Source organism: Electrophorus electricus, chromosome 18, assembly GCF_013358815.1.
Source record: "Electrophorus electricus isolate fEleEle1 chromosome 18, fEleEle1.pri, whole genome shotgun sequence".
Lineage (NCBI taxonomy): Eukaryota > Metazoa > Chordata > Actinopteri > Gymnotiformes > Gymnotidae > Electrophorus > Electrophorus electricus.
In genome coordinates this window covers 16,944,669-16,967,494 of record NC_049552.1, presented here as the reverse complement: position 1 = coordinate 16,967,494, position 22,826 = coordinate 16,944,669, and the positions used below count along the sequence as shown (strand labels likewise).

The 22,826-nt window shown below is 45.2% G+C and overlaps 1 protein-coding gene across 1 annotated transcript in view; it reads left to right on the top strand.

Annotated features, from left to right (window-relative positions):
• b4galt2 (UDP-Gal:betaGlcNAc beta 1,4- galactosyltransferase, polypeptide 2) overlaps window positions 1–21,260 on the top strand; it is an 84,716-nt gene extending 63,456 nt beyond the window's left edge. Inside the window, exons 4-7 of the mRNA XM_027021732.2 lie at window positions 1,748–1,935; window positions 5,495–5,617; window positions 11,947–12,051; window positions 17,298–21,260. Coding sequence (XP_026877533.1) covers window positions 1,748–1,935; window positions 5,495–5,617; window positions 11,947–12,051; window positions 17,298–17,448 — 567 coding nt within the window. The 3' untranslated portion in view covers window positions 17,449–21,260. The remainder of the gene's footprint in view (window positions 1–1,747; window positions 1,936–5,494; window positions 5,618–11,946; window positions 12,052–17,297) is intronic.
• The last annotated feature ends 1,566 nt before the right edge of the window (window positions 21,261–22,826 follow it).

Sequence of the window (22,826 nt, the reverse complement as noted above, 5' to 3'; positions counted from 1 at the left end):
CTGCATTTGATATTAGGATTAAACTGTTGTCTTCATTTCCAGTTACAGTGTGGTGTTGCTTCCTTAGTTTTCAGTACAGGTCAGCATGGCCAGATGGGCTCATATTTATAGAAGAGGCTTATATTGGAGTGCTGATCTATGATCAGGCATCTTGTCACTATAATGATAATTCACAAAGTGAATTTTATCGGCTGATGGGCTCCCAGTTACTTATAAAATCTTCAGCAGCTCAACATTCCTGAAGAGTTCAACCTTGAATACAGAGCTTGAACTGCACACTGCACTGTAGAAACCCTTGACTGAAGAAATGCATGACACACTAAAACTTACACTGCAGTTTCTTCACAAGATTTAAGGGTAGGTATTATTATTATTATTATTATTATTATTATTATTATTATTATTAAGAGTAGGTATTATTGTTATTATTATTAAGAGTAGGTATTATTATAATTATTATTGTTGTTGTTGTTGTTGTTGTTATTATCATAATTATTATTAAGAGTAGGTATTATTATTATTATTATTATTATTATTATTATTATTATTATTATTATTAAGGGCCGATATTATTATTATGGGGAGGTATTACAATTAATAATAATAGTAATAATATTATTATTATTACTATTATTATTATTAATAATTTATTACTAAGGACCGGTATTATTATTATGATGATTATTATTATTATTATTATTATTATTATTATTATTATTATTATTAAGAGTAGGTTTTGTTGTTATAATTATTATTATAATTATTAAGAGTAGGTATTATTATTATTAAGGGCAGGTATTATTATTATTATTATCATCATCATTATTATTAAAAGTAGGTATTATTATTATTGTTGTTGTTAACATTACTATTATTATTAAGAGTAGGTATTATCATTTTTATTAAGATTAGATATTATTATTAAGGGCAGGTATTATTATTATTATTATTATTATTATTATTATTATTATTATTATGGGTAGGTTATTATGGCTGTGCATTATAAGGTCTTATAGGGAAGGCTCAGGAACCCTGAGCCTGCAGTGCTTTATGTACGTCTCCTTCCAGAGTGGGGCGACTTCTCCTTCAAAATGACAGTAGATTTGTGACAGCAGTTCTCACTACAAGATTATTTGGTCAAATCTCAGGTATTACTGGATTACATGGGATTATTGTCCCACTGGATTATTAAATTGTATGCAGTATAGTGTATAGCAATGAATGGAATACATCTGTTGGTAAAAAGAGTTTTGGCTTTAAATCACAGCTAATGAGTCTAATTTAAATAGGCTTGAAATCTAAATAGATAACAAAAGTGTCTCCCCTGCGATGTCTGTAGCACAATGGCCGTTTGGGGAAGTGCAGAGATTTTCATTGTGAGTAAAGTATTCATCTCTGCTCAGGAGACATAATATTGGGTAAGTGAATACTAAGTCATCATCATACAAAGGCTCATTGTAGTCACAGACAATCTGCAATGAAGACACAGAATTATTTCTGTTCTTTTGTTGAGCTGATGGATTTATCTACTGTCTTCTTTTTGCCATCTGCAGAGATTGTCCTCTGTAGAGATTATTATAGGGACTCAGTGTCATCATCATCTGCCAGCTGGAAGTGAACCCATGACCTCTGGTAACTGTGGCAGAGTTCTTGGACGCTGAGCCAGAACCACTGCCCGCATGGGTTTGGGTTTGAACCCATCCCATGGACCGACCTGTGATGTTCCTCGTGTGGTTCCTCCTTTCAGCTCGGGGAGGACACCTTCAACCGGGCCAAACTGCTGAACGTGGGCTACACGGAGGCCCTGAGGGACACAGAGTATGACTGTTTCATCTTCAGCGACGTGGACCTGATCCCCATGGACGACCGCAACCTGTACCATTGCTATGACCAGCCACGGCACTTCGCCATCGCCATGGACAAGTTCGGCTTCAGGTAAAGGCCACCTGCAATGTACCATGTGGTGGGGGAATGGGTGGAGGCATTTGTGAGGCAGCACTATGGTGGGAGATGCAACCTGATTTATTTTTTCTCCCTTTTATGGTCTTCTTCCCTTGGGTGGGTAAGGTAATTAAGGACTCTGTGCTGAAGTTGTCTGTCTGGAGATGTGACAACAGGCTGGAGGTTATATGCTTGTGTTAAAAACAGGGTGACATTCATTGTTATTTCCATATTAATAGATGTCAGGTCTGACTTTGTAGTGTCTCTATTTCAGGGATGTGTAATCAAACAAAACAGAGTGACTTATTGCAACGGTCCATGTTGGGGCTCGTTTGTCTACAGCTTCATCCTTCTTATGAGTAATTGCTTTCTTTCATGAATGTATTCTTCTTATTCCGCCAAACTCTTGTACTGTCTGGAGCTACTGTATGTAGTTCGGTTCTGTTTTTTGTTCGATATAAAAACTTAATTTGATATGTTTCATCAGCCTAGACAGAACAGTAGCCTTGACAGACGTATGCATTCGCTTGTGGAACTGTGGGTACGAATGGGTATTAACTCACCAGCTGCTTTAATAGTCTGTGATATTAAAGTGTACACACAGGATCTCTGAAGCTTGCTGTGGCCATGCCGAACCTGAAAATGAAATTTCACTTCATCTTGGGGCAGACAAGCTGATCTTTGCTCTGAGATGTTTCATGTCTCTGTTTGTCCAGGGGCCAAAGGTTTCGATGCAAAGGTCTTAATGCACTGACTTGTGCCATTTACCCCACGGGGTAGCGTTTTTCTCTCCTTAGTCACCCTGAGTTTTGTGAGGCTTCTCCTCTCTGTTTCTCCATTATTACAAATTCTCTGACCTGTTCTTGCCCCTGTATATTGGTGGCTGACAGTAATTCAGGTTTTTGTTTATTTACTCTCATATATTGTTCATGGTCATATTGGTTACCTGGCCAGTTTAGTCAGGCGTGCTAGAGTACCAAAACCATAGCAACAAAACCAGCGCAGTGGTGTGGACCTCCAGAGCTGAGGAGAACCTACAACTCCAGCAGGACACTGGAGCACTGGAGGAGCGTGTTGCAGGACATGTCACAGGACATTCCCAAGACGGGACTCTCCCTTCTGCTCCACGCATCCTACCTTCCCGTCCTGTCCGTTCTGCTCCTCGCTCCCAGGAAATAAATGGCTGCTCTGAATTTGCTGCATGAGAATTTTGCTTCAATAAATCATTTAACAACATGTATCTATTTTTGTTACTCTGTTCTTTTTCTTCAAAGTTTGAAGTGTATTTTAATGAAGAGACACAAGGGTTTAAAGATATGAGATTACCACTGTAGCTTGCAAAATAATTATAAAATGAATTTCAATACTAGCTGTTAAGATAAAAGACGAACTGAGGAGTTTAAATGTTTATCATTTTAATAATAGACGAGGCTAACGATGTAGCCTAGCTGTTTTAGCTTCAAAGGTTCAGATGATTAAATATGTTTTTAGGTTACATATGGACTCTTTTGCTTGCAGACACACTGCTCCCACAGCCTTTCCTTGCTTTTGTTAGTATTAGACAAGGATAACGATGTAGCCTAGCTGTTTTAGCTTCAAAGGTTCAGATGATTAAATGTGTTTTTACACGCTGCTGCCACGGCCTCTCTTGCTTTTGTTAGTGTTACTTTCATTCCTTTTCTCATTACCAGCTGCTTTGTAAAATACCATTTTAATCACATGCTGCATCTGATGGTGCAGCTCTGTAGTTCTAAATCCACCAACTCAGTCCCCAATTCAGCCAGCTCCACCAGAGTGAAATTCAGCCAGCTCCACCCCAGTGAAATTCAGCCAGCTCCACCTGTGAAATTCAGCCAGCTCTACCCCTGTGAAATTCAGTCAGCTCCACCTGTGAAATTCAGCCAGCTCCACCCCTGTGAAATTCAGTCAGCTCCACCTGTGAAATTCAGCCAGCTCCACCCCAGTGAAATTTGGCTCGCTCCTTTTCCAAAGCCCTGAGCTCTGTTCACAAGCCGTGAGTTCTAGATGATAAGACTCCTGTCCCTCTACCTTAGAGCCCACAGGGAAGGCCAGTCCATGCCAGCTCACCTGTCTCCACAATGCTATGATTCGTAGTGAACACCTGTCTGTCTCCACAATGTCACACACCTGTAATGGCCTCTGTGTGGACATCTACGCTTGCTCTACGCTCTGGTCCATGTTGGGAACTTTGTCCATGGTGTTTGACTGAGTGTAGTACATGCTTTCCAAAAGATTCCATCTCAGGGAACAAGTCCGTTTACTCTGATCAAAATACATTCCCACACTGAAGACTCGTGAGATGTCTGAACTCTCTCACAAGGCAGTGTAGAGCTGGCAGGTACATTTATATTAGGTGTTAAGTACAACGGTTACACACCATATGAAAACCCATGCTTGGGGGAGGGGAAGCTCACCTGTCCTGAGCATGTGTGTTCTGAAGCTTGGACTGTACCATCACCATACTTCCCTAGCATATGAGGCTATTCATTGTGTGTGTGTGTGTGTGTGTGTGTGTGTGTGTGTATTTGTGCTTTGTGTGCATGTACTTGTGTTGTGTGGGTGGATATGTTTTGCTGTGATTTGCTCACATTTATTCACTCTCTCTCACATTCACACACACACACACACACACACACACACACACACACACACTCACAGTGTGCAGTAAGTAGCCTGGGGCAATCCTGAGGCTACCCAGGAAACCTCTCGGTGGGCATCTTCAAGTCCATCTTCCCTGGCTGCCCTCCCCTGTGGAACAGGACGGCAGGTTTGCTTAAGCGTCCCTTGATGGCGCCCAGACACAAAGTGTTCCCAGCACATGCTGCCTCTGGAGGAGACACCCAGGGTATCGGTCTGCTTTAGCAACCGCCAGCACAGGAGTGAGATTTGTAATTCTGATCAGTGCGAGGCCCTGCTCAAACCTCCACTGTTTCCACCTGACATTCCTCCACCCAGAGGAGAAAGTTGTTGGAGAAAAAATGTGAGTGGAAGGGTTCTACAGTAAAGGTGTATTTCAGCTTTCAGAGGGCCATGTCAGACATGCTGGGAAATCTGAGTGAGAGAGTGAGAGAGTGAGAGAGTGAGAGAGTGAGAAAAAGAAAGGGAAAGGGGCTGAGAGCGATGGAGGGGTGAAGGAGAGTCAGGAAGAGGATCCATATCTTTTCATACACAGTGGTGCCCTGTGTGAGGATTCTAGCCTTCCAGTTCACTCATGCAAGATAAAACCGTGTCAAATTCCCAAGCCCTGCCTGCCTGCCTCACACCACATAGAAGGCATCAATCCCAGAGCAACTTGCTAGAAATGTTCCAGCTCTGTGCCGCTCCTCCATGGTTGTTTTTTAAATCTGGAAAGGAGTTTGAAGCTCGTTGCTATACGTTCCAAATCAGCTCCGTGACTGGGTTTGAGCTCGTCTAAAAGGGTCAGCGTAAGTGTGAAAGCAATTAGATTTGACTGTGTCTGACCAACTCGTGGAGCTCGGGGTGGGGGGGGGGAAACATAACCTCTGCCTGACGGAGCTCTTCCCTTTTGCAGGCTTCCGTACGCGGGATATTTCGGAGGGGTGTCTGGCCTGAGCAGAAAGCAGTTTCTCAAAATCAATGGCTTCCCCAATGAGTACTGGGGCTGGGGGGGAGAGGACGACGACATCTACAACAGGTGAGACCTTCAACAACTATAAACCCACCTTTAGCTGTGCAGTCTACTCTTTACAGCCAGCTTCTCTCTTCTGTCTTACTCCTTCCCTGCTGAGTTGTAATGTGTTCACATTTGTCATCAGTGACTGGATGCTTAAAAAGCCTTACTGAATGTTATAGTCCTCTGAGTCTGTAACTGTTTCTGTGTAAGATTTAGCATCAGGTTCTATCATTTACAGAGTTTAGCTGACACTTTTAACCAAAGCAACTTACAATTATGACTGAGTACAACTTGAGCAATTGAGGGTTAAGGGTCGTGCTCAGGGGCCAAACAGTGGCAGGACTTGAACCAACAGCCTTCCAATTACAAGTCCAGTACCTTAACCACTGAGCTACCACTGCCCACTCAGTCCATCAGGTAGATGAAGGGCACTTAGCAGTTCATTTAAAAGGAGGAACCTGTGTGTGTGTCAGTGTTTGGCACCACTGGGTGAGTTAAACCAATGGAAACTCACTCACCCCTACTGCACTTTTAATTCTGTCATATTGTTAAACCTTCCCAACAGCACTATATCAGAGCACCAATTCAGGCACCTGATACGTTATTTATGGGTGTCATTTCTCTGAAATTTCCGGAAGCATCTGTTTATTTTGAACTGTGTGAGTAATCATGTATTATCCGGCCCAGCCGCTGTTTCTTCCAACATGCCACCTGGCCCAGCATCGGTGTCCTTACACTGCATTTTCCAGTGCGGCCACTGTGTCCTTCTATGGTTATATGGCAAATTGCTGCTTCTGAGCAGTGAATTCATGGGCTTGTCACATGATGGCCTCCAGCCTCTTCTATGCTGGCTGGGCACAGCGGTAAGAGAACACAGTGCAGAGCCAGACAGGTAACCAGAGGCAGCGTTAGCATGGAGAAGAGGAGAGCCCTAATACCATGGAGCAGTCATAGTCTTAAATGAGTTAGGGCAGTAATGCACTAAAGTACCAACATTTCTCTTGAGATTTTTTTCTGACGTGTATTTTTTTTGCTTTATTAGCATATGGATACAGTGTGTACAGTGTGAATAAGTCTCTGGCGAACGAGCTGAACACATTCTTCGCTCGCTTCGAGGCTACATCTAGCAGCGCTAATGCTAACAGCGCTAACGCTAACAACGCAAATGGTGCTATCGGCGCAGCCAACGGCGCATGCGTAAAGTCCAGCAAAGAATAGCGCCCCCTCATCATCACGGAGCGTGACGTGAGGCGAGTGTTTAAAAGGGTGAATACCAGGAAGGCGGTGGGACCAGACGGTATCTGCGGGAGGGTCCTCAAAGCCTGCGCAGATCAGCTAGCCCCGGTATTCACCGACATCTTTAATCTCTCCCTGACGCTCCCATCCGGGTTCAAGCGATCCACCATCGTCCCCGTCCCGAAGAAACCTAGACCCTCCGGCCTCAATGACTAACGCCCTGTTGCCCTCACATCAGTCGTGATGAAGTGCTTTGAAAAGCTAGTCAGAGACTTCATCACATCTTCACTGCCAGCCTCCATGTACCCACTGCAGTTTGCATACCACCACAACCACTCCACTGATGATGCAATTGCACATCTGCTCCACACCACACTGACCCACCTGGACAAAGGGAGGGGAAATTATGTTAAAATGCTGTTTGTCGACGACAGTTCAGCATTTAACACTATCATCCCCTCACTACTCACTACTCAGTTGGAGGATCTAGGAGTGCATACATCCCTGTGCGACTGGATCTCCACCTTCCTAACAGACAGACCACAATCAGTACGGGTGGGCAACTGCGCCTCATCCACCCTCACCCTCAGCACTGGAGCTCCTCAGGGTTGTGTCCTAAGCCCCCTGCTCTACTCACTGTACACCTATGACTGCACAGCCACTTCCAGCTCCACCATCATTGTCAAGTTTGCTGACGACACCGTTGTCATGGGTCTGATCTCGGACAACGATGAGAGGGCCTACCTGGAGGAGATTAAACACCTGGAAAACTGGTGCCAGGAAAATAATCTCCTCCTAAACATCAGCAAGACAAAGGAGCTGATTGTGGATTGCAGCAAGAAGCAGAAGTGGCACTACCAACCTGTGAGGATCAGTGGAACCACGGTGGAGAGAGTAGATAGTTTCAGGTACCTTGGTGTTCACATCCCGCAGGACCTGTCCTGGTCCTGCCACACCGACTCCCTGGCAAAGAAGGCTCGTCAGTGTCTTTACTACCTCAGATGCCTAAGAGACTTCAGACTGCCCTCCAAGGTACTGCGGAATTTCTACACCTGCACTATAGAGAGCATCCTCACGGGGAACATCATAGTCTGGTTTGGGAACAGCACCAAGCAGGACAGACTAGCACTCCAAAGGGTGGTGCGTTCATCAGAGCGCATCACTCATACGGAACTTTCTGACCTGCAGACCATCTATTACAAGCAGTGCCAGACCAAGGGTCAGGGAAGCGCTTTCGCTTCCTGAAGACCAAGACAGAGAGATTGAATAGGGGCTTCTTCCCACAGGCCATTCGGGCCCTGAATCAGGCAACCTGATAAACTGTGGGGACCACCACCACCATGTGACTGTAAATATGTAAATTTGTAAGCTGTACATACATGTATGTAAGCTGTACATACATATATTGTACATACATTGTTATATATATATATATATATAGATAGATAGATAGATAGATAGATAGATAGATAGATAGATAGATATTTCCTTATGTACCCCTGTTCTTTCCCTCGGCTTGGACAGAGCACTCTCAAACCATTTCACTGTGAGTTATACTGTGTATGACTATGTATGTGACAAATAAACCAAACTTGAACTTGAACTTGTAAGTAATAGTGTTTATGCATTAACACTGTAAATACAGTATTGCCGTAGTAACAGTGTGTAAGTAAAGTGTCGCTATAGTAACAGTATGTAAGCACAGTGTTGCTGTAGTAACAGTGTATAAGTACAGTGTTGCTGTAGTAACAGTGTGTAAGCACAGTGTTGCCATAGTAACCGTAAGTACAGTGTTGCCGTCATAACCACATAAGTACAGTGTTGCCGTAGTAACTGTAAGTACAGTGTTTGGGTGTGGGGCTCTGCTGGATTTCACCTAATTTCTTTTTCAAGTTGTGAAAATGTTTTGTGTGTTTTGTGTTCCTCTGTGTTTGTGTTGTGTGCATGTGTGTGTGTATGTGTGTCACATCATGAGCAGACTGAGCAAGGTGTGTACTGTTATTCTTCTTTGAGTAGATGTACAAGTTAACACCCTGCAGGTGTCTGACAATGCTGTTTCTGTAGAAGTGTGTGTCTTCTTCTCCACCTTACCCCACCCACTCTTCCTGTCCAGTCTCATCACCTCTCCTTCTCCACCCTACTCTACTACACTCCCAGCCAACCCCATCCCCAGTCCCTGTGCCTGTATAGTGTGCCCAGCCAGTGGGCTGGAAGTCCAAGAGATATTCAGAGCAGTTTCTCTGCTACTCTCACCGCTGATTGCAAACATGGGTCAAGACTGCTGGTGTCTAGAATCATCTGTAGAATTGGTGTCTAGAATCATGTATAGTCCCCTTCGCTACACTTTCGGCCCAATGCCATCACCTGGAATTTTGGAGTATCGCTGTGGGAACTGTAAAGGGACAGGAGCCCCTGCCCTCCGGACGCACAGTAATAATCATTGTTTTTTTGTTTTGCTTTCCTCCCTGACGGGAAGCTCTTGGCCCCAGGGTTTGGCTGCGTCTTCTCACCTGTCTAATGAAACACTGTGCCTCTTCCTGATCCACGCTATCCTGTAGAGGACAGAAATAGCTTGGCGGGAGGCTACTGCACGGGGGGCACTCTGTGTAAAAGCATGCCATGTGCTTTATCAGACACTCAACAAATTTGTGTTAGACCTGAGATTACCAACTGAAGTTATGGCCTCCTTATAGAGAAGTGCTGTTTTATATAAATGGCTCAGCACTCAGCTTGTAGGCTGTGTGTGTGTGTCTGTGTGTGTGGTTGGGGTAGGTGTGTGTGTTGTTGATGGGGTTTTTGGTGTGTGTGAGGGTGTACATTTGTGTGTGTGTGTGTGTGTGTCTTAGAAACCAGATGTCCCAACATCGTTAAGCAAACAGGAAGGTTGTGATGCACAGTGCCAGGATGTGAATGCTTTGAAGGTTCACCACGCTGGACTGATCTACGTAGACAGACAGAGCGCAATTTCACACAGTCAGCAACCTAATCACAAAGGAGTAGCTCTCTCTCTCTCTTTCTCCCTCTCCCTCTCTCCCTCTCATTCTGTGTGTATCTCTCTCTCTCTCTCTCTCCCTCATCTTTTTTCTTCTTCTTATATTTCTGCTCCGGCTGACGAATCCCAAAGCATCACTAATGATTCCAGTTCCCTTCGTCTCTACGGCTCTAATGCAATTAAGAAAACTCCAGAGAGGGAGGGGCAAAGAGCAGATCTGGAGAAATTCCCCGTTAATCCAATCAGTGAGAGGCAGAAAGAGAGACACAGAGAGAGAGAGAGAGAGAGAGAGAGAGATGAGGCAGCCAATATAGTGAACAGTATTAATTAGAGCCCTCACTGTTGGTGGTGGGGGGGGGGGGGGGGTTTTGTCCTAATTGCTGCCTGTCTCATTTTCTAAATATTCTGTCCTCGGCTACTTCAGCATCTCAGAGTACTGTCACCATACTCAGTGTTGGCATTAAATTGCTGGCATGTCTTTTCCCTGACTTGCCCCATCTGTGTGTGTGTGTGTGTGCGTGTGTATGAGTGTGGGTGTGTGTGTATGTGTGTGTGCGTGCGTGTGTGCATATGTATGCATATACGTGTGTGTGTGTGTGTGTGTGTGTGTGTGTGCGCGCATGCGTGTGTGTGTGTGTGTGTGTGTGTGTGCGTGCGTGTGTGCATATGTATGCGTGTGTGTGTGTGTGTGTGCGCGTGCATATGTGTGTATGTGTGTACGTGTGTATGTTTGTGTGGGTAGGTGGTTTTTGAATGGACATGTGTTTTGCATATTCTTTGGACGGAGCAGAAATTTGCAAACCAATTTGTGTATGTGTATAAATTTGCATGCCTTTGTGTGCGTGTATGTGTGTGTTTATGCAAATGTGGTTTATGCAAGTGTGTGTATGTGTGAGCATGCGCATATATGTGTTTATGCCTGTGTATGTGAGTGTGTGTGTACATACTGTGAAAATCTGACAAATCTGAATTTTAAACATTGCAAGAGAAAGTGCTCTCACCCCTCTCTTTCTCGCTCTTTCTCTCGCTCTCCTCCTCCCTCAAATATCTTTCTCTTTTTCTTTCTGTCTGTCTGTTTTTTATTTTGTACTTTTGTACTCTGTGAGTGCCATGTTTCCTATGACACACAGAGTATCCACTCCTTGAGTCCAATGCCAAAGGCTTCTGTCTGGTTTGTTTGCCTCTGTCCTCTGACACACATTCTCTCAGCCAAACAGAATTTTCAGAGTTTTGACTCTGATCAATCGATTAACATAACATTCACTCCTGTGCATTGTAAGCGGATAAGACCAGGTGAGAGTAATCCCAGATGGATGTCATGTAGGCGTTTAGTTCTTTATCGTGTGCTGCTGGTGAATGTTTCACTGCTTAGAGCTTCGTTAGTTTTAAAAGCAGTTTTGTGATTTTGCAGTTCCTCCCTGTGGAAGTAATTGAGGTCATTTTTGCACTCTCTGTAACTCTTAACACCATATGACATCCTTCAATGAACTAGTTTGAGAATATGGTCTGTGCAGACATGTGTCCTTACCCAGATTAATCTTCCTTCATGGCCAATAGTCTCAAAAGCTGTAGTTAAATGCAGTGATACCCAGAGAAAAGCACCTCCACTGGGCCCCTGACAGCCTGCACTAATTCAGTCTTATGATGCTTCTGAAGTCCAGGCCAAAAAACCCAGTGCTTGTTATTTCTATCTTAAAGAAGTTCCTCCAAAACTGTATGTAGCATCGCAGAGTCGTGAAGAGGATCAGGAGGGTGAAGATGTAGTTCCTTAATGAAAGATTTCTCCGTGTCTCTCCAGAGAACTGCAGAGTCGTGGCTCAAGGTCATGAACTAAAGGCCCTCAGTCACTAGGGTCCTTGGTTCTGTTTACTGTGATACCATCATACTTGGTATAACACAGGAGAAAATAAACATCCCGAATTAGAGCATGTAATTTGATACTCAGATTAGCTAGTGTAGGTGTCGGACCGTCTCATTCTCTCAGTGACAGTGTAATCTCTGTAATCTCTGTAATTTCTTTTTTTTTTTCTTTCTGTCTCATTCTTTCTCCCTCTCCCGCTCTCTCTTTTTATCCCTCCCTCTCTCTCTCCCTCCCTCTCTCTCTTCTTCCTCTCTTGTAAAGGATTACCCTGAACGGGATGAAAGTGTCCCGGCCTGATGTCAGGATTGGCCGCTACCGGATGATCAAGCATGAGAGAGACAAGCACAATGAGCCCAATCCCCAGAGGTGAGCCCCTCCCCACCATGCTGTTAGCCCCACCCCTGACAGTAGCCATGCCCTCTATCCAGCATGGACTCCTCCCTTTGTACTTCTTTGTAGAGATGCTACATTCCTTCCCACAGCTTTTGATACGCCTAACTGACATACTAAAGTGCTTCATTTACAAAATGCATTTCTCAGATATTTGGACACCTGAACGCTGGCATGTGGCACACCTGAACGCTGGCTAGTGGCACACCTGAACGCTGGCAGGTAGCACATCTGAACTCTGGCATGTGAGTTCTGGCAGGTGGCGAGGCATTTCTGGGCTGAAGTGAGTGGCATGTGTGGCTCTTCAGCTTCCATCGCGCCAGGTGAGCACTGCGAGCGTGCCATGATCCTGAGATTCCACCTCCAGAGAGAGCCCTGTACTTAGAGTCATGTGACTGAAAACAAAGTTTTGCCATATTGCTGGCCCTGGCGGGGAATTTGATAGAACAGAATCTGCTGTGATCCAGACAGGATTATTGAACACTCCCAGTTCAGTCTGAGACTGTGTGAAGTCACTGATGACTACACAGGCAAGTCGGGTTGTTGGAAAAGATGAGGTGGCTGACTGCATGAGCCTCATAGGACGCTGTCTCCTCCGCCCCACAGACTCACACACACACACACACACACACACACACACAGAGGCATCAAACTGGCAGAAATTATATAAAAGCACAAGGGAGTTGTATTTCTGCTTATTAAAGGGCCGCTGTGCGAGTGGTGTGTTGGTGTCCTCATGTCAGCTGTGTGAGTGGTGTGTTGGTGTCTTCACGTCAGCTGTGTGTCTATCAGTAAGTACTGGTGAATCTCTTTTTTAAAAACACGATGGACAGCTCCCTTTCTGCTATGTTGTGTTGTTGATGGATTGTTCACGAGCCACAAATCGCAACCCAAAGCCCAGCTGCTGACAAGGGCAGTTGAAGATTCTCCTAGGTAGACGGGTCTCTGGGTGAGATAGCGAGGCCAAAGTGTGCAGTGGCCATTAAATGCTGGGAACGGTCTCTTCTCTGGCAGTGGTCTCTCACAGTCACTCACTGCTGAGATTAGATCTGGTTGAGTGCTCTCTCTCTCTGTCTCTCTTTCTGCTGAGTCTACCTGTCTGTTCCACCTGTCTGCCTCATACTCTCATTTCTTTCTTTCTCTCTTTTTCTCTTTCTTTTCCAATCTTTGTCTTCTCATTCTTGTCTCTCTGTCTCTCTCCCTCCAGATAGTGGAAATAATGAATACTCACTCTGCTAGCCACATGCGACATGCTACATGCTAAACTTTCTTCGGGTGGAGTATGGGACTGCACCAGGCGTCTGCGCTGACACTAATGAACTCCAGGCAGCAGCAACCCAGGGGACCTGCCATGCAGGCAGCTGCTTTATCAGGGCTATGTCGCACTGCATAAAAATCCCTTACATGTAGCTTACAAGTCCAGCGCAGCCAGTCTTTGGAGACCAGTTTGAGCCGGTCTTTGGAGACTAGTTTGAGGAGGTCTTTGGAGAACAGTATGAGCACGGAGCAGGTGCCTTGCTCACAGATACTGCACATGCAGCCCTCTGGTAACACCTTTCTACAGGCAAAAATGTAACTACTTCCATTTTCCCAAGTCAAGTCTAACGTGCTCTGCCTGCCAGAGGTTATTAAGCACTAACAGCCCAGTGCCACCTTACACATGAGCAGCCCTGACCACTTTAATACTGCTCATCAAAGGTAATGGTCAGTGGTAATGGCTCATCACAGAGTATAATTGTAATTTTCATTATGCTTCCACTTTGCATAACTGTATAGATTGTTAGGTTGTCATGTAAAGTGCTTTCCAGTTCTGAGGTTCACATGCAAATAAGTGGGTGATCAAATTCAGTCTCACCTTGTGTTGACTGTTCTGTTGGCTTTTACTTTTTTGAGTTGTTTTTTAGGTTCTGCGTGTTTTAAGTCCAGCTGGGTATCAGCTGACCCGAGCAAATGTGCCACAGTACTGCAGTTAACTGACAGGATCTAGGCTATGATTTTTTTTTGTCAAACAAATCTTATCAGAGCTTATTCTGTAAGTGTTTAAGATGTTGGTGCTTCACTACATAAAGCTTGTCCATAGTTTCTGTTGTTTTCACCTTAGCTCAGTGTGACCTTAAGAACACTTCCTGTAGCTCATACGACTTCTGCTTCTAGTGTGAGGTGAACTAGCTTTAGGGTTGTATGTCATGTCTCGATTCCTGTTCCTGAAGTGCTAAGTGCAGACTGTCAAGCAGACTCTGGTTGGGAGATAAACTAGCCACACATATGACACAGATGAAGATACAGTGTAGCAGCTACCAGAGGGCTCCATTACAGCCACAGTGTCAGACTGTGACGGATCTCTCCCTCTCTCTCTCTCTCTCTCTCTCTCTCTCTCCCTCTCTCTCTCTCTCTCTCTCCCCCTCTCTCTCCCTCTCTCTCTCCGTCTCTCTCTCTCTCTCTCTCTCTCTTTCTCACTCTTTTCCTCTCTCTCTCTCTCTCTCTCTCTCTCTCTCTCTCTCTCTCCCTCTCTCTCTCTCTCACTCTCTCTTCGCCCCCCCCCTTTTTAGCCTAGACTAGATAAAGGCTGTTTTAGTGAAAAAATCCCATTCATATATGACCATTAGCATCTTAAAGAGGGGAGAGAGAGAGAGAGAGAGAGAGAGAGAGAGAGAGAGAGAGAGAGAGAGAGAGAGAGAGAGAGAGAGAGAGAGAGGGAGAGAGAGAGAGCGAGAGCACAAGATGATTCCAGCTACCCTTGATTTTGCAATCTATGGCCTTCATTGGCACACTTGGGGATTATTTCAAGATGTCTTATTTTGCATGATAAGAGGTTTAGTCCTGGATAAAAGGGTTCTCAATTTAAGAAGATTGAAGAGCCTCCAGATGCTGTCTGAGTAGCTAGTGTTTTTATTGTTATTGTATTTCTGGCTTTCTAAGTTTAGCTCTGTGTGTGTGTGTGTGTGTGTGTTTGTGTGTGTGTGTGTGTGTGTGTGTGTGTGTGAGACTTGCTGTTTGTTTAGGGTTTTAAGAGTCTTAGCTGCTCTGCATTGTCATATCGTAATTGTGAACTCATTCTGGGCTGTTTTTTTCAAGAATACATTTACCTCAATACAACACAAGCAAGTACAGTATCTAAACTCAGTTTAATAGTGCTCTAACATTGCTCCCTTCAGCGTGAATGAGTTTGCACAGAGCAAATGAACACCACACCAACCCCTCATAAAATGTCTTTTAAGTAAACATCAATTGTTCTCTGTGCTACTGCACACTGGTGCTTTGTCCTTTAGAGAGAGGAAGGAAGGACTGGTGTCTGCATTCTGTGAGCGTGACTTGTGTTTTCCTGCTGATGAATGTTTATCTCTGTCACTGCCTTGGTCTTCTTTGTTTGGTCACTCAGTAATGAGCCTCAGCAGGTTGTCAGTGGAAGGCAGTGTGCTATTCATCAGCCATGCGCTGATTAGTTAGCACTACCTCACACCACGCTGGCCCAATAGGAGTGTTCTCGTGCACACTAATGTCACTCAACCTGTTGTAATGGGCTTTTGTGACTCACCCATGATATAGAAACTGATATCCAGGTAGAGATCACGCAGGGTTGGGGAGGACTCTGATAATGGTGCTGCCTTTAGTGGGCTGTTTCTACAGGAGGAGTCTCGGTTGTCTGAGGAAATCTTCAAGAATATGTCTTTTTTATAACACTGGGAGCATTGGCTATAGGTGAAATTAGGGCTCCCACCTAGCAGGTGAAGGGTTAAAGGTGCAACAGCCAATAGGTACTATGGGGAAGTTGGGTCTTAGATGTATGTGGGGTCTAAGGTCTAGACGTATGTGGGGTCTAAGGACTACTGGTGGTCTGCATGTCCCGGGTTACTTTCTGTGTCTCGACCTTGTCTGCCTGTCACACTGCTCAAAAACAGAAGCATGTTTTTATTGTACTCTCTGGTAGGCTGGAGGAAACTTCCCTTTAGAAATTGGCTAAAATAATACCAGTTACCATTATTTTAACTCCAATTGGAAACATTAAATGAGCTGCAATGAAGAAGTATTTCTTAAGTATATTATAAATTATGCTATCCACTGTCCTCTATTTTTTACATCTAATATATGTCAAACATTTCATAAGGAAAACTGTTGTTGTCCTGCTTGAGCTAGGAAAGCAAGACCATAGCACAGTACAGAAACCAAAATCTGTAACCCTTTAAACCTATAAATGTTTATTTGCACTCCACGATTAAGCTCATATCAGCTTTAGTGTTAGGACGTGGGTTGGACACCCAGAGCTCACGTCCGGAGTTCCACAGCGCTCTACTCTACGACCTTCCCTGCTCTTCATGTACAGCAGTCAACTTGCTTCTGTCCAGTGTTTTTGCTGGCGACTTTGCCAGTTTGATAATAGACAAAATTAACATACATACATAAAACAGTTTACAAACAATTCTGAAAAAGGTGATTCGCTAAAGTGGTGTTTGGTTTGAACTTTTAGTATTAAGGACTGACACAAATCTTACACATGTCAGAAGCACCAAGTATATTTGATGGTCATTTATCTTTGAATATTTTTATTAGTGCAGTTCTTACTGATGAGGAATGTAAGCTAAACAACATCATTTATGGTTGTAGGATGATGGATCTTAATATCTATATATTACCCAATTCTGAACCCACTCCGCATTCACTTTAAGTTCTTATTCTGTTTGTCTTACGAAGCTCTAGGCGTAAAGCTTATTTCATTTGTACTTTGTGTGGTGATGTGAGATTTCTCTTATTCCTCATGATCATCGCCGGAGAACATTAGAGGGATCCTGTGTATTTCATGTCCATGTTAATAAGGGACCTCTTGAACAAGCTGCTTTTTGGAAGAGGAAATCATTTCAAGTGCCTGGATTCAACAGTGCAGTCAGACAAACAGAATAATGGGAGTATTTTGGAGTGTTTGCTTCTATGCTCGCTGGTTTGGTTTTGGTTTGGAGGTTCCGCCATCTGCTGGCTGTTGATGGTACAACAAGAAAATGACAGCGCATGAAGTCTCATGTCCTCATTATGCATTCAACATGAATGAACTTTATCAGAGCAGTGCTAATAACAAGTGTCCCTGCTTCTGGTTCATGGTAATTTCCATCAGTCCCCAGAGGCCTTTGGCTTTCCCAGTGGGTCTGTGGAGAAGGAGCTCAGTTGTTCCTGTGGATCCCTGCTGGGTTTAAAAATATGTAACATTTCCTTCTCTTGTTCTCTTCCTGCAGGTTCAACAAAATCCAAAACACAAAGAACACGATGAGGAAGGACGGTATCAGCTCCCTGACGTATCGCCTGGTCTCCGTGAAAAAGTACCCTCTCTACACCAACATCTCCGTGGAGATTGGCAAACCCCCTCCTAGACCCAACAGAGGGTAGACCATGGCTAGGTCTCTCGGGCTGAGCACACGCACACACACACACACACACACACACACACACAGGGCTTTCTGCCTCTAACTGAACCATTGACATGCTGAACAGGTTACTTCTCAGGAATACACCAGGCCCTCCAGCGCCTAATACGGATCTTTCATCACAAAACTCAAATTCCTTGAATACAGACTCGACTGTCCATATGTCTGACGTTTTCCCCTCAGTGCTGCTAACCGTAGCAATATGGCCGTTTCTCACCTCTGACCGACGTCCTGCTCCGAACCGGAGGGCACTAACAGGAGGACTGCCCCTTTTAAGAACAGCAAGGCTGAAGTCGAAGAAAAGGAATGCCCTGTTCTCATGATGTAAATCAGAATGAACACACTGCACATCACTAAATGAAAATGCTTGTACCTGCCTCCTTTTCTCCTCATATTTCTCAAGCTGGATCTGATGAAGTCGCTATAACCGATGCTTGTCCCCATGGACCAATTCCCTCCCTCTCTGTTTCTTGATTCCTGGCCTTTTCTTATTTTGTATCATTTCTATTTTTCCTGCTCTGGGACTTCAGCCAGGGAATTTCACACACTTCCATGAACAAAGCACTCATGGTAGTGAGCGGTGTCTGGGGGTTTGGCAGTTGGAATGGGGATGTGGTGATTTGGGAAGGCAGCTCCTGGATGAGGTCCAGACACCACACACCCTGCTGCTGGTCCCACTTCAGGAGCACTCGCACACGGACACTCTCTCTTGTCTAGAGACATCAGGGGAAACGGATGCTTGTAACCCACTCTGAGACATGAAAATGTAAGGGAAGTTCCCAACGGCTATTTCTCTTACTTGGAAAAATGAAAAAAGAGAAAAATGAAAAAAGACTCCTTTTCAAAATTTTTTTTATTGTTTTACTTGTTTGTTCACCTCTGCCTCAAAAATCATGGTTTGATGCTATCATTCTTTACAGACACAACTGAGATGTTTGGTCAGGTACTGCCAGTGCTGTTCAGTGTAAGGAGGTCTAACGGTTATTGGCTGATATTAGTTGGCTAACCTCCTGTATGTGTGTGAGGCTGTGCTCCTTTCAGAGTCAGACGCCTAAACACTCCTGAGCAGCGGACAGAGCTGATGTATGTTGGTGCTTTTAGTGTCATTTTGCGATCCTGCTGTGTTTTTTGGTTCCATTATTCATTGTTCTTCATGTTTTTCTGTTAGTGCTTGCAAACACCATGATGATGCCTTGAATTGTTTCCTGACGGAAAAAGCAGTCCTAGGAATGGCAGTTAGAGTCTCCATCCTGCTTTCCCTGTGTTGATATCTCCTTCATACCAGTCGGTGAGCTCAGCTTTGCAGAGATCACCCCTCCTATCCTGACCCCCATTTTAGAAAAGCCTTTCAAAGGAGTGACATTTCTTACCCCCCCTCTTAGCCGTGACCTTTGACCTCGTCTTTGAGCCGCCAGCAGACCTCTCTGTGTCTGCTGTACTAGGCCTTCTCCACTGGGGGATATGTGAACAAACCTGAAATCAGTTACCATGAAAATTTCCCAGCTTTCCAGAAATGTTCTCTTTTATTTCTAAAATGGCCTTAAAGATACATTATGGTTCAAAAGCTTCTATCTTTCTATTAGAATAGACTTTTTATATACAACAAGCTCTGTGAACATACTGTCACACTCTTATATTCAATCTGGTGATTTCAGTTGACCATTATATAGTACAAATCTACAGTACAATGACAAGCTTCTCTTGCTAGTCTCCAGTGGTGCAAAGGTAGTAGACATACAAATTGTGGCAGTTTGCATACGATAAACTACTGTGTAGTGCAATATAGTGCATCAGACATAGTACAGTGAGCATACAACACAAAATAACATTGTAATAATAGCAAGTCTGGCAGCGGTTTGGTAGCAGTTTAAGAGACAGGCCTGAGTTCTGTGACACGTTCCATTATATAAACACTGAAAACTACAATCGCCAACTATAGTGGAGACTTGGAGCCTGTGTAGTGTCCGGGACGCTTATCCTTAGCTGCCAGGTGTTAGTCCTCAGTCAGTCCCCCGTTAAACAGGAAAGCAGCTATCTTTCCCGCTTGGCTCCGTTGGAACGGGAGCTAGAATGGCCTGCACATCATGGCACCTTTTTTAAATAATTGTTTCTTCTGACAGCTGTATGTTTTTTTTGTGTTTTATGGGACGTGAAATGTGTCTTCTCCTGCAGGGAGTCTGCACTGCAGTGAGGGGTGGGACAGTTGGCGAGTGTCTCCTCGAGTTCATGGTTTCTCACCTGTGTGTTTGAGCGCCACGCGTACGTGTCTGACAGTGGGCAGCTTCTGTAATGGAGCATCAATTCCACTGAGCCTACAGTGCAGACATGGGGCCACACATCTCCAGAATTAAAGAGGGTTTTATACTGAACCACGCGGTAAATTCTGGAGGGAATCGAGGATGGCCCTCCAAGCACCCTCCCCTCCCCTTACCTCCCATTGGCTTTGCTGTCTTTGGCTCCACCCCCCATAGACATCAGCAGTCCTGGTTCACAACTTGCTCATCATGTGAGGATGGATGGACCACTGATCACTAATCATATAATCTTCACTTATGTTAGGCTCCTCAGCACACTCTAAGCCGAGGCACATTCATAATGTTTTTTTTGGGGGGCGGGGGACAGCAAGACCTCTTTGACTCCTCCTACTATCTGACCGCTGACCTCTCCCACTGTAAAATTTCCGTCTCCACCCCAGGCCCTGTATTCTCTTGAGGGCTCATCTGTCAGTGTGAGTGGATGTGGGTGGAGGTAAGGGACGAGGGCAGGGACAGGGAAAGACCGTAGGGCAGGGACAGGGAGAGACCGTTGGGCAGGGACAGGGAGAGACCGTTGGGTATGGACAGGGAGAGACCGTAGGGCAGGGACAAGGAAAGGCCATAGGGCAGGGACAGGGAGAGACCGTTGGGTAGGAACAGGGAGAGACCGTTGGGTAGGAACAGGGAAAGGCCATAGGGCAAGGACAGGGAAAGACCGTTGGGCAGGGACAGAGAGAGACTGTTGGGCAGGGACAGGGAGAGACCGTTGGGTAGGAACAGGGAAAGGCCATAGGGCAGGGACAGGGAGAGACCATTGGGTAGGAACAGGGAAAGGCCATAGGGCAGGGACAGGGAGAGACCGTTGGGTAGGAACAGGGAAAGGCCATAGGGCAGGGACAGGGAGAGACCGTTGGGCAGGGACAGTGAGAGACCGTTGGGCAGGGACAGTGAGAGACCGTTGGGCAGGGACAGGGAGAGACCGTTGGGTAGGAACAGGGAAAGGCCATAGGGCAGGGACAGGGAGAGACCGTTGGGCAGGGACAGTGAGAGACCGTTGGGCAGGGACAGGGAGAGACCGTTGGGCAGGGACAGTGAGAGACCGTTGGGCAGGGACAGGGAGAGACCGTTGGGCAGGGACAGTGAGAGACCGTTGGGCAGGGACAGGGAGAGACCGTTGGGTAGGAACAGGGAAAGGCCATAGGGCAGGGACAGGGAGAGACCGTTGGGCAGGGACAGTGAGAGACCGTTGGGCAGGGACAGGGAGAGACCGTTGGGCAGGGACAGGGAAAGACCATTGGGCAGGGACGGGGGGAGACCGTTGTCTGGCACACAACGACACACGTGAGAAACTCTTGAAGCTACTACTGACCACCTCTGGTCTTCGTGTTTTTAAAGACTTACTGGATTGATCTGGGGTTTTTTGTACATTGAATGTCAAAAATGTTATATCTTATATATAGAATGCATTATGTCATATCAAACATACTTTTTGTATACAATCAATAAAACTGATGCTAAAGAGTTGTCTTTACTCCCCTTCATCACTGTGTGTGTGTGTGTGTGTGTGTAAGAGAGAGAGAGCGAGAATGTGAGTTTATAAATATGTGTGAGGCAGAGACTACCGTGACTGTGTCTGTCGTGGTTATGACACTATAACACTTTAGGGTAGTTGTTAAAGGTGACAAGCTGTCAAGAGCCATTATATCTATGGAGCTTATCAAAGCCTGAGTTGGAGTATTCTGAATTACGCAGTTTCACATATATAATATAAAGATAGGGCTTCTTTGCTTGCACAGCTGATAAAGGACGTCTGTCTGAAAAATTCTGTTTCTCTGGAAACTCTGTGTACTTTACTACATTTTGAATATGTCTACATTGCTTACTACAGTACACTGCAGTTACTCACCTGGACTCTTTATATATATATATATATATACACTGCTCTCCTCTTATACTGCTCTCTCCTTACACTGCTCTCTCCTCTTATACTGCTCTCTCCTCTTATACTGCTCTCTCCTCTTACACTGCTCTCCCCTTTTACTGCTCTCCCCTTTTACTGCTCCCACCTTACACTGCTCTCTCCTTACACTGCTCTCCCCTCTTACACTGCTCTCTCCTTACACTGCTCTCCCCTCTTACACTGCTCTCTCTCCTCTTATACTGCTCTCCTCTTACACTGCTCTCCCCTTTTACTGCTCTCCCCTTTTACTGCTCTCACCTTACACTGCTCTCCCCTCTTACACTGCTCTCTCCTCTTACACTGCTCTCCCCTCTTACACTGCTCTCTCCTTACACTGCTCTCCCCTCTTACACTGCTCTCTCCTCTTATACTGCTCTCCTCTTACACTGCTCTCCCCTTTTACTGCTCTCCCCTTTTACTGCTCTCACCTTACACTGCTCTCTCCTTACACTGCTCTCCCCTCTTACACTGCTCTCCTTACACTGCTCTCCCCTTACACTGCTCTCTCCTTACACTGCTCTCCCCTCTTACACTGCTCTCTCCTTACACTGCTCTCCCCTCTTACACTGCTCTCCTCTTATACTGCTCTCTCCTTACACTGCTCTCCTCTTATACTGCTCTCCCCTTTTACTGCTCTCCTTTTTCTGCTCTCCCCTTTTACTGCTCTCTCCTTATACTGCTCTCTCCTCTTACACTGCTCTCCCCTTACACTGCTCTCTCCTCTTACACTGCTCTCTCCTCTTATACCGCCCGTCCCCTGCCCCAATGCACTATTTACATTCTTGTGATGTATACCAAGCATTTTCAGTGTCTGTTTATTTTCTCTGTTGTTTCTAAACTGTTGCTACCTCCTGACGCTCCTGTACCTCTCAGACTCCACCTTCCTGTGTCTACCCAGGACTGGATAGGCTGCAAGCTGCCCCTGAGTTAAGAGTTTCTGGCTTTGTGGTTAATGCTCTGTGCTCCTGCTCTGGGTAACTAATAAACCCTCATGTGAATCCGCTATTGTCAAGAGTGTTGACTCACATGACACCTGGGAAATCATGACCTTGGCATTACCTGCCCTACTAGGTGAGTTACAGGAGAACAACACTACTCTCACAGCACAACTATACCATTAATTAT